An 18487-nucleotide genomic window follows, 5' to 3' on the forward strand; every position below is an offset into this window, starting at 1 on the left:
CAGCTCGTTCAGATCGCCCTTTTTTGGTAGTAAGGTGAGCACTGCTCTCTTACAAGATAGTGGTAACTCCCCCCTACCTAAACATTCAGTGAGCACCTCTTGAAAGTCCTCACCCAGAACTGGCCAAAAGGCCTTATAGAACTCAACAGACAAGCCGTCAATACCTGGCGCCCGCCCATTCTCCATAGCCATAAGGGCATTGTGAAGCTCCTCTAAGGATATATCTTCACCAAGCATCGTAACTGAATCCTCGCAAAGTGTGGGTGAATTCTGAAAAAAATCAGCCTCCACATCTGTGTGTTCATTGTGCTCATTTTTGTACAGATCAGCATAAAAGAGAACAGCTAGCTTCCGTATCTCAATCGTGTCAGTCACTAGGGTGCCAGACTGGGCCCGTAGAGCATGAATATATCTTTTTTGACCATTTTTCTGTTCAAGATTGAAAAAGAACTTGGAGGGAGCATCCATCTCCGAGATGCTTCTGAAACGTGATCTAATTAATGCGCCTTGAGCTTTGAGCCGTATTAGTTCAGATAATGCCACCTTCCTTGTGTTGTAAGTCTCAGTGTACTGCCCAGTACCAGATGTTCCCATCAGGTTCTGCATTTCCATTATGTCAACTTCAAGGTTCTTGAGGGACATGGTTATGCCTTTTGTGACATTGCAAGTGTAACCTTGGCAGAATTGTTTAATTTTCGTTTTTGTTATATCCCACCACTGAGACAGTGAGGAGTAAAGCTCCTTGTCTGCCTTGAGTACATTCCAGAGATAAATAAAACATTCTTTAAAATTGAAATCATCTAAAAGTGATGCATTGAAATGCCAGTATGCACTCTTGGGTTTAACATTACTTGCACTTATGTTACACATCACCATGCTGTGGTCCGAAAAACCAACAGGGTGGATGGTACAAGAGCTAAATTTGTTCATATGATGTCTAAAAGTATAAAACCGGTCAAGCCTAGCTAATGACACCGTGTTTCCGCTGAAGTGCGCCCAAGTGTACTGTCTCTCACTTTGGTGCAGGTTCCTCCAAATATCGCATAAGTTACTCTCAACTATCACCTCAATGAGATGGCTACGTGAAGACATGTGGGGTTCAGCATGATTCCGATCAAGTCTAGCCTCTGTGCAATTGAAATCCCCGCCTAGGATAAGGAGTTCATTATCACTACAGTTCTTCACTGAGGCATTCAACGTTTTAAGAAAAGCTACTCTATCTGTGGCGGAGGTCGGTGCGTAAACACACATGAAAACAAAAACGTCATTCTCAAACGTAGCGTGTACTTTTAAAAGCCTCCCCTTAATCACTTCTTCAATGCTGTATGACTGGGGAATAAAGCTGCATGAAAACAACAGTGCCACTCCAGCACTGTCAGACGTGTTATGACTGAGAATAGTCAGCCCATTCCACTCTCTTGCCCAATCTGTAGCGTTATTGATATCACTATGAGTCTCTTGTAAAAACACAACATCTGTTGCCTTTTGCTGTAAAAGCTCATAAATTTGAGCTCTTTTTCTAAAGTCCCTTCCTCCGTTAATGTTAAGGGTAGTAATCCTAATATTGTTCATATGTTCATATAAAGAAGGAAAGAGACAGAGAAAAAACACGTGATAGAAGAGAAAGCAGCAGTTAATCCGCGAGTGCATCGCTATTTTCTTTCTTAAGTTTACCAATAAGTTTCCGGAGACGGTGAAGTTCCCTGTCATCAAAGGCCCCTTCCCGTCTATGATGACAGACATCGTTTATAAACTGCATACTGTCAAGGAAATGATCCTCGACTCGAACCCCCCTTTTCCCTTTTGTTTCAGCCAAGAAATTACTAATGTGACTAGCACTGTACATCATCATCACATTATCACTACCAGACCAGGAAAACCTGCTCGAATCGGTGGAATAGCCATCACTGTCCGACTCAGTATAGTTAACATGTCCTTTCTGTTTAGCCTGCTTTTTTGTGCTGTGATCATCGTTTACGGCTAGATTTCCTTTTGGGCATTTTAAAAACAGTTGTTTCGGCCTCCATGTCACTACCATCTGACACGCACGGAGCAGTTTTACGGGCTACTTTTAGTTTCGGGTCTGAAGCTAGTAAGTGCGTTAACCCACCTGAGGCGGACGTAGGCAGCAGCAGACGCACCACCAGGCTCACTCCCACTCGGCAAAGACTCCGACTCATCAGCCTTTTCCTTAACAGTCACATCAAACACAGCTGATGCAATCGTTGGTGAAACCAATTCAAATGCAGGCTCGGCTGCAGAGGATTTATCCTCTGTAACGATCGCCAGTACAGGGGCAATCGTCGGGGTTTTCTCGGTGGTTTGATCGGACTCAGTCACAGCGGACTCCTCCACCATAAGCTCAGCCCTACCCAACACAGTAGTGGTGGATGTCCCCGCAAGCTCAGGCCTATCTGCCGTAGACACCGAGCTGCTAGGCTCGGGTTGGTTATCCCCGACTGTGGCAGACTCCTCCGCCACAGACCCACCTGTCGTAGGTTCGCCGCCTCCGGCACTGGCTGCTGCGGGCATTCGCCCTCCAGCATCCTCACTGTGAGATTTAGATGGGCACGCGCGAACAAGATGTCCTATCATCCCACAACCAAAACATTTCATAGCGGTATCAGATGTCGCAAAAACTATATAGTAAGACCCGTCAACGTTAAAACGGAAAGTCAAATTGAGCTCATCACCGCTGTCTAGGATCATGTAAACTTGTCTCCTAAAGGAGACAACATGCTTAAGTAATGGCGATTTGCAGCCAATTGGAATTTTCTTGATTGGAGAAACAAGTTTACCATAACGCAAAAGCTCAGTACTAATTAATCGGTCAGAAAGAAACGGGGGAATATTCGAAATGACGATCTTAGTCGAGGGCAAACTCAGGGGTACAACAGGATTGAACGTGCCATTAAGCACAACACCACTTTGGACAATGTCATTTGCCTTAGCAATACTGTTTAGGAAAACAACAACAGCGTTCTTCATTCGCGAAGCTGATACAATATTACCGTGACCCACAATTTCTCCAATCGCCAAACTACAAACCTCCACACTAACATCAGAGATCACCTTCACGCCATGACGACGTGTCAAGGCCTCAAATTCCATTGTTACACCCCGACCAGCTGTAAGCCGGGTGCGGGGGTTCTGCTTCACTTTCAACCCCAAAACAGTCAACCAAACTAAGTCCCAACAATAAGATAAAAACAATGATACAACACATATAAGGACAAACAAAAGATAGAGTTTAAAGATAGCCACAGACTGCGCTCAGTCGTACTCACACTCACGCTCCTCACGCAATCCCAGCATGCACTCGAGAGAGAGAGAGAGAGAGAGAGAGAGAGAGAGAGAGAGATGGAGAAATTAGCTGGACTCAAACCTGGGTTCCCGTGAGCCCATTCATGGTACAGGGCGCCAGCACTGCCACTGTACCATGCGACTCCCCCACTAACAAAACACACAAAACAAGAGGACATAAGGCTATCGGAGGAGAGAAACGTTTCCATTACAAACCCCAATAACATGTGTAAGGCTGACTGATGTCACACCCTTGATTGGTTTGCCAAGATGTCAATGACCTGCTGAGGAGGTGAACCACAAATTCTGATTGGACTCTTGCGTATAGGAAATCAGAGGACCTTTGACCCTTTTGTGAGCACAACAGATCCAGTCTCAGATTTTGCGCTGATCTCATTTGTGACCACAACTTCACGGGTAAATGTGGATGACAAGAAGACTAAGGCAAACAAGAGGACATTAGGTTATCGGAGGATAGAAAAGTTTCCACTTCTTCATGTTCTATAACATGGACATGAACATGGTTCATATTGACAGGTTTTGTTCACCCCCACCAGGGATGTAGTGGAGGCTGAACGCAAATAAACACAGTTTTTCAACTCTGAAATTTCAAAAATTTCGAGTTTATCCACCTCTTAAAAGAGTTTATTCACCAATTGCAAAATCACACTGTATTATCCACATTTGCAATATGTACACTCATCAACACACTATAGGAACCATTTAATACCACTGGTATTGTTATACACATTGGATAATAGCCTCCGCCATCATCAAATGTTCTGAATGCCTTTTTTTTTTAATCCGATATAGCATGGCACAGTCCACGTCACCGAGATCACAGAATCTCGTTTACCCACTAGTTTTGTTATCATTAGTTTTGTCCCCTACCCTACCCTACCCAGGGTTGGGTAGTAACGGATTACATGTAATCTGGATTACGTAATCAGATTACAAAAATCAAGTAACTATAATCAGCCCAGATTACAATAAAAAAATTGTGTAATCAGATTACAGTTACATTGTTCGGGATTACCTGATTACATTTTATCATGCAAGCAATGCAACTTTTTAATGGTAGCCTAGTTATCTTTTAATTCGACAAGATTCGGGCTTGCCGGCAGTGTTGGGAGGGTTACTTTCAAAATGTATTCCGTTACAGAATACAGAATACATGCCCAAAAATGTAATCTGTAACGTATTCCGTTACGTTACTCAATCTGAGTAACGTATTCTGAATACTTAAGATTACTTTCGCATTGAATTGCATTTTATAAGTGTAGGAATGCGGCCATCAAATCCTGCTTAGGCCTACTAAACAGGCCTATTCTGGTGTGTTCTTCTGTTCCAAATGGCTTAAGTGTTAGGCCCACATAGGAGAATGTAAAGGCAACTAAGCTACCTGATACAACTTTAAAATGGCAAGGTGACCACTAAAACTACAGCAGGCGACTAGGCTAATTAAAACAAACAAAATAAATAGGCTACTTTAAGGGCGTAGCCAGAAATTATAATTAAGGTGTGCCTCTGAGATTTTTCGGTGGCATCAACCCAGTACAAGTGAGGGGCGCATATGACAGGTGGAATGCAAATGACTTGTAAATGTAAACACTATGGGCTACTGTATATCAGTGCTCTCAAAATGAACGTGATCGCGTAATGACAATCAAAAACCGCACGTTAAAATATGCTAGGCCTACTCGCAAGAATAATTATTCAGAGGCTGCACCATATAATTCATTTTAAAACATAAATGTAGATATAATTAGAAAAAAATAATAATCCATAAAGCTATTTTAAGTTAGAATAAAAAACTTAGAATGCAGTGCCTATTTTAGAGATTGGTTTTATTGTAGGTCTAAATCAACACGTGAACTAGGCTTTGCTTGCTTAGCACACTGTGTAACCGATTGGCCGAAGTAGCCTGAGCTATTAATACCTGGGAAAATATCCTTTGAACAGACATCAGGAACCACGATCAGTGAGGAACAGGAGTTACCTCCACTTACTTTACTCCTAATTTGCTGTGCAAACAGTCATTTCAGGGTCTCCGATGACGCGTCCATAATGCGCACTGGCTGCGCTTTGAGGCTAGTGCAAGACGGCGGGGCTTGGATTTAAACATGTAAACAATTTCATCATAGATTGCTTTCAGGAGCTTCTGGGAAATGGAGTTGCCTTAATTTATTTAGAGAGTGAACAAACTTATGAAACAGAGAAGTATCGTCATGTAATCCATTGATTTCAACAATGTAACTGTATTCTAAATACCAACTATTTAACTTGTAACTGTATCGGAATACAGTTACTCATAATTTGTATTCTGAATACGTAACGCAGGTACATGTATTCCGTTACTCCCCAACACTGCTTGCCGGTTCGATCCCCGACCAGTAGAAAAAATGTGGGCGGGGGAAGTGGTTGAGCACTGCTCTCCCATGCCCACATCCACGACTGAAGTGCCCTTGAGTAAGGCACCTAACCCCTCATTGATCCCCGAGCGCCGTTGTAGCAGACAGCTTACTGCTCCGGGTTGGTGTGTGCTTCACCTCACTGTTTGCTCATTGTGTGCTTCATCTCACTGTGTGTTCACTGTGCTTCACTAATTCGCGGATTGGGAGACCAAATTTCCCTCACGGGATCAAAAAAGTATCTATACTTACTTACTAACTTATTTACTATTGGGGCAGGTCTCTCGGCACACTGCCTGATCTTTTCCTCCTAATCTTAATGTAGCCTCTTGTTTTAGTGTTACTGAGAAAGTCACCAGGTCCCCCTGGTTGAAAAACATCCCAAAGGAATAATTTTCTCAATTGAAATGGACATGGTGTCATTCAATCTCAGGCCATGTCCCTGGGTCAAAAAAATCCAGCGAAAGCTAAATTCATTGTCCAAGTGTGCCCTTATAAAGGTTAAGAGGAGTTGTGCATGTTTGGAGAATAGTGATCCATGATCACATCCATGAACACCACCCCCAAAGTGAAGAATAGCTATAGAAATGTATTAGTTTTGGGTGTTTTTCAGACAATGGGACCTGGTGACCTCAAAGTAAATGGTAACACTAAAACAAGGGGCTACATTAAGATTTTTGGAGGAAAAGATCAGTTAATTCACACAGGAATGCTTTACTCAGAGCAGAGAGATTTCTTAGATGTAATAAAATAATAATCAGAAACATAGAATGAGAATTCTTTCATCAATTCAGTGGTGTCTTTTACTTAAGGGACATATTTATTGAAGTAATCTAAAAGTAATCCTAAAGTAATCAGATTACGTTACATGTTTTTGGTAATCCTGATTACGTTACTGATTACATAAATTGCCATGTAATTTGTAGTCAGTAATGGATTACATTTCAAAGTAATCTGACCCAACCCTGACCCTACCCTACCCTACCCTACCCTACCCTACCCTACCCTACCCTACCCTACCCTACCCTACCCTACCCTACCCCATAAATTAAGCTAGGGGCAGCCGTGGCCTACTGGTTAGCGATTCGGACTTGTAACCAGAAGGTTGCCAGTTCGAACCCCGACCAGTAGGAATAGCTGAAGTGCCCTTGAGCAAGGCACCTAACCCCTCACTGCTTCCCGAGCACCGCTGTAGCAGGCTCAAGGTCCACTGTATGCTGAGTGTGTTTCACTAATTCGCGGATTGGGATAAATGCAGAGACTAAATTTCCCTCACGGGATCAAAAGAGTAAAAACAAAACAAAAAAAAAGCGCCTGCTCTGGAGTCTTATCTACACAGCAACATGTCCCTGCACACCAGCCAGCCTCCAGTGGCTCATATGTGATACTGCAAGTGGTTTATAGCAGTGTGTGAAACAGCACTTGGGTGATGGTGCGGATGATAGTCGTACTGTGATAACATCATGACGTACGGTTCAGCCTATAGTTGTTCATCATACCCATGACAAAGTTCTATTTTAATTTGATTCAAACGAGAAAAAAAACATCAAACATATATATATACTTCTTTAATATATATTCAGTGTAAATATATCTCTATCATTTGTCTTGTGCTATTGCATTCATCACTAGCACATCAGTAGCCATGCCTCGGAAACGCATGTGATCAGGTATGACACGACCTAAAGTAACCAGCGAGAGTCCAAGGGTTAAAGGAGGACAAGAAGTCCTGGTGTGTTTTTTGTGCCTTTGCTTAGTGACGATGCTAGATGGTGATTGCACTCATAAACATGAACTGCTTCCTGGATGTCCACTAATGCAGTGTCACCTGACTTCACTCACACAAACATGGACTGGTCTTCAGATGAGAACGAGCAATAAGAACTGATTTTGATTAGAAAGCGCTGCTGTTTAAAAGGTCTGGTCCCACTTGGAGTTCTGATGTCTTGAACATTTATGATGGTGAACTCGTCATGTCTATTTTTTAAGTCTTTATTTGCATCCTACAAGGAAGTCCAAAATCATACATGGCAAATATTGGTTTAGAGTGATGAATGCAATAGCACAAGACAAATGATAGAGATATATTTACACTGAATATATATTAAAGAAGTATATATATGTTTGATGTTTTTTTTCTCGTTTGAATCAAATTAAAATAGAACTTTGTCATGGGTATGATGAACAACTATAGGCTGAACCGTACGTCATGATGTTATCACAGTACGACTATCATCCGCACCATCACCCAAGTGTTGCCCTAACCACAATTACAACAGCGAGAATGTCCTTGACCACAACGACAACCATACGCCCAGTACAATCTTATCATAGTAATTATTCAAAGCAGTAATGACAAAGTTCACTTATTAGGGGTGAGGAGGTCGTATAGATGTGCCAGCAGCCAATCAGATCAGACCAGGAAGAGATTCAGCACTCCTGGCCTGCCATCCCCTGCCATGTAGTAGGGTTATATTATATTGTATTATATTATATTGTATAATATTATATTATATTGTGCAACATACAACATTCACTGTCACAACATGTATTAATACTGCATCATTATATTTTTATATAATGATGAATATAATAATATTATTGTATTATTGTAATCATTATAATAGATAGGACATGCTTCCTCCTAGTGGAGAGGGATGGTTATAGCACTGTGTGTGTGTGTGTGTGTGTGTCCACTCTCCACGGTTAGACTCAACATAAGTGCTGACATCAGCAGGTTTATCTGCACAGGTAAAGAGACTGTTATGCCACGATCCAGATGTTATGTGTCACAATCCAGATGTTATGTGTCACAATCCGGATGTTATGTGTCACAATCCAGATGTTATGTGTCACAATCCGGATGTTATGTGTCGATAATTCTGTTTCCGGGTTTAAGCTAAGCACAGTGCAGTTTTCTTTTCAATAGACAATCAAAGAAAGATATTTTTTCCCCCGCTGTTCAGAGTAGCTACAACAAAATGGTCATTCTACCACTCACCTCTACCTAAAATCCTATTTTTCATGGAGGTCTGGAATTTACCGTTGATTTTATTATCTGGCTGCACTACCACACCTGAAATGAAATGATGTTTCTTTTTTACTCTCTCTCACTAAGAAGGAGGTGATAGTGAAAAGATTAGATAGATAGATAGATAGATAGATAGATAGATAGATACTTTATTGATCCCCGAGCCCGAAAATTACTTGTGACGTAAGACTTTATAACTAAATAGGCGTGTAATGGGTGACCATGAACTCAGGGTCAAAGGTCAATATTGACCGTCTGTCTCCTCCTCTCTGTAGCTGGTGGGCGCAGCCTGCTGGGCATCTCGGGGTCAAAGGTCAATATTGACCGTCTGTCTGCTCCTCTCTGTAGCTGCTTGTCGGGCATCTCAGGGTCAAAGGTCAATATTGACCGTCTGTCTCCTCCTCTCTGTAGCTGCTTGTCGGGCATCTCAGGGTCAAAGGTCAATATTGACCGTCTGTCTCCTCCTCTCTGTAGCTGCTTGTCGGGCATCTCAGGGTCAAAGGTCAATATTGACCGTCTGTCTCCTCCTCTCTGCAGCTGGTGGGCGCCGGCCTGCTGGCCATGGGCGTCTGGGTGACGGTGGACTCGGCCTCCATGCTGGGCTTCCTGGACCACATCGAGGACGCGCCGGCCGGGCTGAAGCAGCTGGGCAACGTGGGCTACCTGCTCATCGGCCTCGGAGTCGGCCTCACGCTCATCGGCTTCCTGGGCTGCTGCGGCGCCGTGAAGGAGAGCCGCTGCATGCTGCTCACCGTGAGTGACCTCTGACCTTTGACCTCTGGCTTCTCTCTCTCTCTCTTTGTGGGGGGGTCAGTGGGGTTCAACAGGTTGGACACGCAGGGCTCGTGACCCTAGGCTTAGGAGAAATATGCTTCAATTAATGTTCAATAGAATACTATATAATAGTATTATTGTAATAGTAATATTTTATCATATTATATTGAAAAAGAAACACATCTGAACAATGAAAATGCAATTTTAATTGAAAGTTGTAATTAAAATGTATATCTTCTTATTTACCTTAATTAATGCCATATATTTTCTATATCTTGAATTTCCCCTTGGGGAAAGTATCTATCTATCTATCTATCTATCTATCTATCTATTTTATCTATTTTATTTACATTAATTATCTCTGCTCATCCCTCTGTCTCTCTCGCTCTCTAGTTCTTCATCATCGTCCTCATCATCTTCATCGCTGAAGTGGCCGGAGCCATAGTGCTCTTTCTGTTCCAGCCGCTGGTAAGATCACTCACTAGCCTCTTTAGTCGTAGCGCACGGTAAGATCACTCACTAGCCTCTTTAGTAGTAGTGCACGGTCAGGACAGCATCCACATCTACCAGCCGCTGGTAAGATCACTCACTAGCCTCTTTAGTCGTAGTGCACGGTCAGGACAGCATCCACATCTACCAGCCGCTGGTAAGATCACTCACTAGCCTCTTTAGTCGTAGTGCACGGTCAGGACAGCATCCACATCTACCAGCCGCTGGTAAGATCACTCACTAGCCTCTTTAGTCGTAGCGCACGGTCAAGACAGGACATCCACATCTACCAGGCATCTACCAGGCAGCTACTCTTAAAACGAATGTGTTGAAAACAACACAAACTGTGTGTTGTCCCTATCTGGACACAGAGATGTAGTAAAAAACTAATTTGTGTTATTTCCAACGCATACAGTACTGTGTACACTCTTAAAATGAATAACAAAAGCAATGTGTTAGAAACAACACAAATTGTTGTTATCCCTATCTGGACATAGAGATGGGTTAAAAACCAACAGAAATAGTGTTATTTTCAACACAAGAGTGTGCTACCCTCGGGGGGCATACAGTGTAGCACTGTAGCTAGGGCAGCTCTAACTGTGAGCTGTAGCAACTCTAAAAAGCTGCAGCTCACAGTTATTACCTCGAGAAACAGAGAATGTGAGAAATTGCCGGAATTCTCCTTTAAAGGAACACAATGGAAGAAATGACTATGTCCATCGGCGCCAATGTTCGGCGCCGTTTAGTGCTAAGACAATACCCAGTTAGTCACAAACTGATTGAAAGGGTCATGATCCTCGTCAATGTCAGAGACTTCATTCTCTGCACTGTAAGTCAGTATAGCCTCAGAATGAGTTTAAAAATGTTATTTTAAACTCAGGCAGCTACATCGCTAAACTCTGGGGGCATGTACATGAGCCCCCATGTTCATGCCCCCAGAATTTTGGAATTCCCTTTAAGAGGCCTCGTAATGACATATGGTGCTTACACATTGCTCAGACAGTGCCTCAACAAACCCCAACATTCTAAAGCTGGCAGTTGCTGGTTTCAGTCTTAAGCATGTTCAGAAAACCAACTTCAAGCTCACTCCACACTGTCTCGAGAAAAAGACTGACTACAGATCAAAACAGTCAACAACTCCAACCAAACGGACACAAACAAAGACTTAGGTTTGTATGAGTTTGTTGGTATTTACTGGGACAGTGTACAAGCACCTAGACACCTCAACACATCACCATGGTGTTACAAATAGAGTTGGAGTGAGAATTAGAATTACAGAGAGGCTTCACTGGGCACATAACTGAAGGGTTCCGTTCACGTTGCGCTTGGCTACACCAGACTTGATAGTGGTGTAGTGTAGCCTACGTTAAAAAAAAAAAATCCCTTTTTATAAAACTAATTTTACGCTCCGCAAACAGAGTACCACGGTTGCGGACCCTTTCGTTCATTTGACATGTAATTAACGCAGTACAGTTCCACCAACCACTTTTACGACAGTCCTCCTTTGTTGCTGCAGGTGGGGGAACTTCTTCGGGATATTGGAGGGAAGGTAGCTGACAGCATTCAGACAAGCTACGGGGACAACGAAGGCCTCTCAACCTTCTGGAACACCACCATGGATGAGGTGGGCCAACTGCACTTACCTGCGGTCTTTTAGAACTCTGTTCTGCACTGTAGCTTCACTGTTGTTCCCCATTCCGTAAGCTGCATTGGATAAAAGTGTCTGCGAAATTAATAAATGTAAATGATCAATGCTACATTTCTCTTTCAGTTTACACGATGGATTTATACCTTGAAAGCTTGTGTTCAACTTCAGCAACTAATGAATAAATGTAAATGTGAACGTTAGCTCACGGCTGTGTTCATGTCATTACGGAGGATATCTCTTACAAGACTGAAAAAATCATGCACTGCTCGTATTGATCTCTAAAGATTTACTGCCATGAACCACCAAGCCTCCCAGTCTTTATGCTGAGAAAAGCAACCCATTGCATTAATTCATTATAATGTGGACATCTCTTGCACATAAATGATCAATGCTACATTGCTCTTTCAGTTTACACCAAAGATTCTTGAGCTAGATAGATTTATACCTTGAAAGCTTGTGTTCAACTTCAGCAACTAATTTCAATTAAATATTTCATATTCAATTAAAGTTTTCATAAAATATACATGTCTGATACGACAAACTTCACTGAGCGTTGGTTATAGCTCAAGGCATGTGGGAGTATGCATCTAGAATTTGCAATACATATTAGTGTTGATGCTGCTGAAAGATTTTGAATTGCAAAGTTGCTGCTTCTTGCAATAACGCATTCTGATTATGTTATGCCAGAGTATTCGGGAGCATTCATTGTAGTAAACTAAAGTAACATGGAGCCATGATACCCTGAGCATCCCACCTGACCAATGGTACCACAGCAGTGACCAATGGTACCACAGCAGTGACCAATGGGATCACAGCAGTGACTAGTTCCCCAGGGACCCCTTGTGATATTTTGGCTAGTTCTTTAGATGCTTCGCCTACATGATTCTGTTGTATAAATTCATTTCTGGCAAACTATGTTAGTTCATCGTAATAACACTGTGTTTCAGGGAAAAAACATGACTAGTTTTGAGTTTGATTCCTTGTATTGTGGTTTAGTAATTCGGAAAAGCCCTCTCTTGTAGTGCTTTTTTTAATCCTTCTCTCTCTCTCTCTCTCTCTCTCTTGTTACAGTTGAAGTGCTGTGGATACAACAACTACACTGACTTCACAGACTCTCCATACAACACTGCCTACACGCTCTATCCACCGGAGTGCTGTAAGCAGGATGTGAGGTGTACATTTGATAATGCCCATTCAGCCGTAAGTTTTCAGGCATCACCATGCTCCAACAAAGGCCCTACCTCTCTCTCTCTCTTTCTCTATCTCTCTCTCTATCTACCTCTCCATATCTCCTCTCTTTCTTTCTCTCTCTCTCTCTCTCTCTCTATCTCTCCATATCTCCTCTCACTCTATCTGTCTATCTCTCCATATTTCCTCTCTCTCTTTCTCTCTCTCTTACTCTATCTATCTCTCCATTTCTCCTCTCTCTCTCTCTCTCTCTCTCTCTTACTCTATCTATCTCTCCATATCTCCTCTCTCTCTCTCTCTATCTATCTCTCCATGTCTCCTCTCTCTTTCTCTCTCTCTCTCCATATCTCCTCTCTCTCTTTCTCTCTCTCTCTCTTTCTCTCTCCATATCTCCTCTCTCTCTCTTTCTCTCTCTCTCTCTTTCTCTCTCTCTTTCTCTCCATATCTCCTCTCTCTCTCTTACTCTATCTATCTCTCCATATATCCTCTCACTCTATCTGTCTATCTCTCCATATCTCCTCTCTCTCTCTTTCTCTCTCTCTCTTTCTCTCTCTCTCTCTCTCCTACTCTATCTCTCCATGTTTCCTCTCTCTTTCTGTCTGTCTCACATTTTTCTATCTTTCTCTCACTCTCTCTCACTCTCTCTCTCTATCTCTATCTCCCTCTCTCTCTCAATTTAAAGGCATATTTATTGTCATAACCTGTGCTGGCAAAGCATAGTGAAAATAAATGCAGGTACAGTAGATTAATAAATAACAATATTATTGCTAGTCAGTGTTAGATAGAAACGGGCATTCTCTCTCCTGGTATTCCTTACAGAACATGACTGGCTGCTTTGACACACTTGTGATCCTGATCGAGGACAACGCAGGAATCGTGGGAGGTGTGGCTCTGGGCATCGGTGCAGTGGAGGTCGGATTATTTTCTTCTTTGTTTTATAGTTATACTAATACCAGGGTTCCCACGGTTCATGGACTTTCTGGAATATCATGGAAGTCTATTCCAGATCATGAAAGTCAGGGCATTTTATCATTTTTTGGGTCAAAGTCATGGAATATCAGCAAAATACATTACAGTTTTTTTTCCATTGGTTTGGCATTTCTTGAAACATAAATTACATTCTCAAAACACTAACATCATTTGGCAAAACAGTCTTACAGTTCAGCACACCATACCACCAACACCATAGCTCACTTGCAAAAGCTCATATATCTCCCAAAACCTTTCACTCATGCTTCAAAACTAAATTCCTTTCCTATATAAAGAGTCAGTGCCACGAAATTGCAAAGATCCGGACGTTCTCAACACTCTTGGTGCTTTTGCCAAAATAACCTGGATGGTTCAGCACAACACCATTGTTCACCTGCAAAAGCTCATGCTGTATCTCTCCAAAAGCAGTTCACTCATGTGTCAAAACTAATCATGACATTCTAAAGTGCATCGTCACTCGTCAAAAGTCTATTCAAATTTAGTAGGATGTCCAGTTCACATTGGGAGGGGTTTCGTTATCAAAAGTGGAGCGCATGGCGTAACAAGGTGTTCCTAGGTCTTTTAATCAGTCATATGGGTGTGTTTGGGGCGTAACATCATTTTAAACCAATGAGAATGACATCTGTCATTCCCTTTAACGGCGCAACGCGCGATATGTCAAATAAATGCATCGGTATTTTGGCATTCAACGGCGCATTTGAAGGAGGCTGCTTGCGAGTCCGTATGGAATAGTCATTCTTAAACCATGCTTTACTAAAACCTAGCATAGCCTTCACGCATTTGCACTCGTCTATTATTTGAACTCATTGGCAAAGTGAAACTAACTTCACCAAGGAGTCAGTCAACGACAAGACAGTTATATGCAGTTACTTTCACTATTGACTGACAATGGGTTACCATCGAAAACATAGGCTGGAAAAAGCAACACTTACCCTAATGTTGCTCAAATGACTGAATAAAACAACAGACGTGCGCTGGTGTGCGTTCATGAATGATAGAAGGATGGTGCGTGCACCTGCCAATATTACTGTTGACATGCGCTCTTAAAATAGCATATGAACAACTCGCCATTGACTTCTGACCAGGTTTAGGTGGTGTATGATAGCGATTTTTAGACAACGCGCTAGGTCCCTCCCTAGGTTGTTAATTGCCACACCCTTGGGCGCAATGCTTAAAAAATAAACGTGCAAAATACCGAATTCAACTTTCCGCGGGTGAATAACGAGTATTACGCCATGCGCTGGTGGCCCAAAATACAGCCCTAAATGTCTTTCTCATATAAATAGCCAGTGCCCCCAAAATGCATCGTCCCTTTGGCATTGTGTAAGCACTGCATTTCTAAATGTTTAGATGTGTTGTCACTATGGCAGAGGACCATTTAAATACTGTACCTCTCATATTCATAACCCTCAGTCTTAGCCCAGTCCTTCATTGACAATGGTTACTGTACTCATTTTTTTTTCTTCATTTTTTGTCTAGCTAACAGAATGTAATTGTGTATATATTTTTTATGCCAATCTCAGACCAAGTGCCTGGGTCAAAAAAAAAAAAAAAAAAAAATCCAGCGATAGCTAAATTCTTTGTCCAGGTGTGCCCTTATGAAGGTTCAGCTGAGTTGGGCATGTTTGGAGAAGAGTGATCCATGATCAGCATCCAAGATGACCAAGTGATCCATTTTGAGATGGAATGAAAATTTCAACCACCAAAACACCATCCACAATGTGGAGAATAGCTATAGAAATGTACATTAGTTTTGGGTGTTTTTCAGGCAATGGGACCTAGTGAACTTCTCAAAGTAAACGGTAACACTAAAACAAGTTGCCAAGTTATTTTTTTTGTAGGTTTGTCGTTGTTATTTTGAGAATGTAATTTCTGTTTCAAGAAAGGAGCCAAAAAAAAAAAAATGTAATACAGGAATTTTATGAACAAGAATGGGTGTATATCTTATTATCTTTACTGTTTGTTTATTTGTGGCTAGCCCACCTTTGTTTAATTAATGCCCATTTATTCATCTCCTGTTCTAAAAAAGAGTTTGGTTCCAAAACGCTATATCCACCATTTTAAAGAATTTTCATTTTTTTTTATTTATTTTTTTTACATTTTGTATTTCAGGTCATTTCAGTAGTAATTGGGTATTGATATTTGATTTATCTTCAGTCAAAACAACACAACTGCAATTTGATTGATACCTGAAATACACAATTAAATAGCCTGACTTTTTAATGTTTCTTTAAAAAAAAAAACAAAAAAAAAACAGAGATGTGTTTTGGAACCAAACCTTTCATATTCATCTTATTATTATTATTATTATTATTATTATTATTATTATTATTATTATTATTAGTAGTAGTAGTAGTAGTATTGCTAGTGGTGGTTACATTACATTACATTTGGCTGACACATTTTTAACCAAAGCAACTAACAACATGACAAACAGTTTGGGCTTTTTAAAGCAATTCTAGAAATTCTTAGTACTAGTAGTAGCAGCAGCAGTGGTAGTGGTGGTAATGCTTTTGTTATACTTATCCACTGTTTTCCTACACAGGTCTTTGCCATGATTTTCGCCATGGTTTTGTACAAGAAAGCAGGCAAATAGCATCGCCAGCCATTTCAAGATCTGCCAGCATCAGCCAATTGGAATCGTCTGCGTTTGGCCTGACAGCCAATCATTATTTTTTATTTTTTTTTTAAAGTGCACCCTGAGCACACAGAAGACACCCAATCACATTATACCCACACTGTCTGTCACCATAGAGAATGGCCAACGGGGATGTTAACCCTTCAGCAGGGGAGGTTTGAACATTCTAGCAAAATAGTATGTTCCGCAACAGTGGAAGATTCTAAAATTCCATGTTGAATTCAATGAACCCAGACATTCTTTAGAACATTAATTTTCCAACATTCCGGCTGAAGTAAACTCCCAGTAAGCAGTAATCCTCCCAATAAAAGATCACTGTGCCTTCAATGTCTTAGCAAAATAAATCTACAAGATTGCTCCATTAGGAGGTTTACCGCCTACAATGGGTTAATTTACACTGGTCTGTCACTAAACCGCTGTAGTTGGCCACTCTCGACCTTTCACCACATTCACAATGAGCCACCTGCACGCCTCCACTGTCTGCCCCAATGGCAAAGCGCACGTCCTCATTTTAACACTTGATCTTGTGGTACATTATTTTATGTTTGTTTATGCATTTTGTATGTTTGTAAATCAGATTGATTTAATAATAATCTCTGTAGTCGTGTCCTGACATAATGGATTTGGGTCACTGGTTCAAACGGAATGCTCTGCTTGTCATAGCACAGAGCTATGATGTTTGACTTGCATCACGGAAATGGTTTCATTCTCCAATATAGCAAATCAGTCATACAGTAGGTCTCTTCTTTTTGGAGGCTTAGCACTACTCTGAGTTATCTTGCCCAGATGTATCACAACAACAACAAAACAGATTGAAATCTAATCTGATATGATAGCCCACGTCATCCCACATAAGGGCCAGACCAGATCAGAGCCACATCAGGGCCAGATTAGAGCCACATCAGGGCCAGATCAGAATCAGGACTAGATCAGTGCCAGATTAGAGCCACATCAAGGAGAGATCAGAGCCACACCAGGGCCAGATCAGTGCCAGATTAGAGCCACATCAGAGCCAGATCAGAATCAGGACTAGATCAGTGCCAGATTAGAGCCACACATCAGGGCCAGATCAGTGCCAGATTAGAGCCACATCAAGGAGAGATCAGGGCCAGATCAGTGCCAGATTAGAGCCACATAGGACCAGATCAGGGCCACATCAGAGCCACATCAGGGCCAGTGTCAGTCAGTACGGACCACACACTCCTCTTCATCATATGTCAATGGAACAGCACACTGTGAAATGCCTGACACTGCACCGTGGATAAATCCCGCTGGATTGAAGAATTGGAAGCAGTAATTTAAATTATTTTCCATCCATATGTGTGAAATTAATAAATCGTCTTGAAAGACACACTGTGCCTATGTGGTCATTTGAGTCATACAGTATGTGTCTGGACCTATATGGTCTATAGGACTTTGATGATAGTGACCAGAGTTTTATAATAGATGGTCCTACTAAAAGACAGTGTTTCATTGGGGGGTGTATGACGTAATCCTCTGAACTCTTATAAGGTGCAGTGGTAAAATAAGAGGTGGGTAAATTAATTCTGTGATCACGGTAAGGTGGGCTGCGCCATAAGGTATCAGATTTTTTTAAAAAGGCATTCATAACATGTTTGATGATTTGTGTTAATGAGTGTACATATTATGAAAGTGAAATCAGCAGTGTGATTTTTAAATGTTGTTGCAATTGGTGAATAAACTCTTTTGAGAGGTGCATAAACTCTAATAAGAGGTGGATAAACTATTTTTGAAATTTAAGAGGTGGGTAAACTGCGTTAGCCTCCACTATACCTGCTTACAGTATACAGTAAATGTTCATCATGTGGGCAGCAACAGCACCAGTACTGCCAGATGGGTACACTTGCACCAAATTTGGGCAGCCGTGGCCCACTGGTTAGCACTCTGGACTTGTAACCGGTTCGAGCCCCGACCAGTGGGCCGCGGCTGAAGTGCCCTTGAGCAAGGCACCTAACCCCTCACTGCTCCCCGAGCGCCGCCATTGTAGCAGGCAG

General features: G+C 41.8%; 1 protein-coding gene across 1 annotated transcript in view; it reads left to right on the forward strand.

Moving 5' to 3' along the window:
• LOC143105430 (tetraspanin-1-like) overlaps positions 1-17775 on the forward strand; it is a 39312-nt gene extending 21537 nt beyond the window's left edge. Inside the window, exons 3-8 of the mRNA XM_076269423.1 lie at positions 9283-9498; positions 9913-9987; positions 11525-11632; positions 12728-12856; positions 13664-13756; positions 16380-17775. Coding sequence (XP_076125538.1) covers positions 9283-9498; positions 9913-9987; positions 11525-11632; positions 12728-12856; positions 13664-13756; positions 16380-16430 — 672 coding nt within the window. The 3' untranslated portion in view covers positions 16431-17775. The remainder of the gene's footprint in view (positions 1-9282; positions 9499-9912; positions 9988-11524; positions 11633-12727; positions 12857-13663; positions 13757-16379) is intronic.
• The last annotated feature ends 712 nt before the right edge of the window (positions 17776-18487 follow it).

This window comes from Alosa pseudoharengus, unplaced genomic scaffold (genome assembly GCF_046254945.1).
Source record: "Alosa pseudoharengus isolate Yale_2024_CS ecotype anadromous, Long Island Sound unplaced genomic scaffold, YU_APseudo_1.1 YU_APseudo_1.1_scf_56, whole genome shotgun sequence".
NCBI lineage: Eukaryota > Metazoa > Chordata > Actinopteri > Clupeiformes > Clupeidae > Alosa > Alosa pseudoharengus.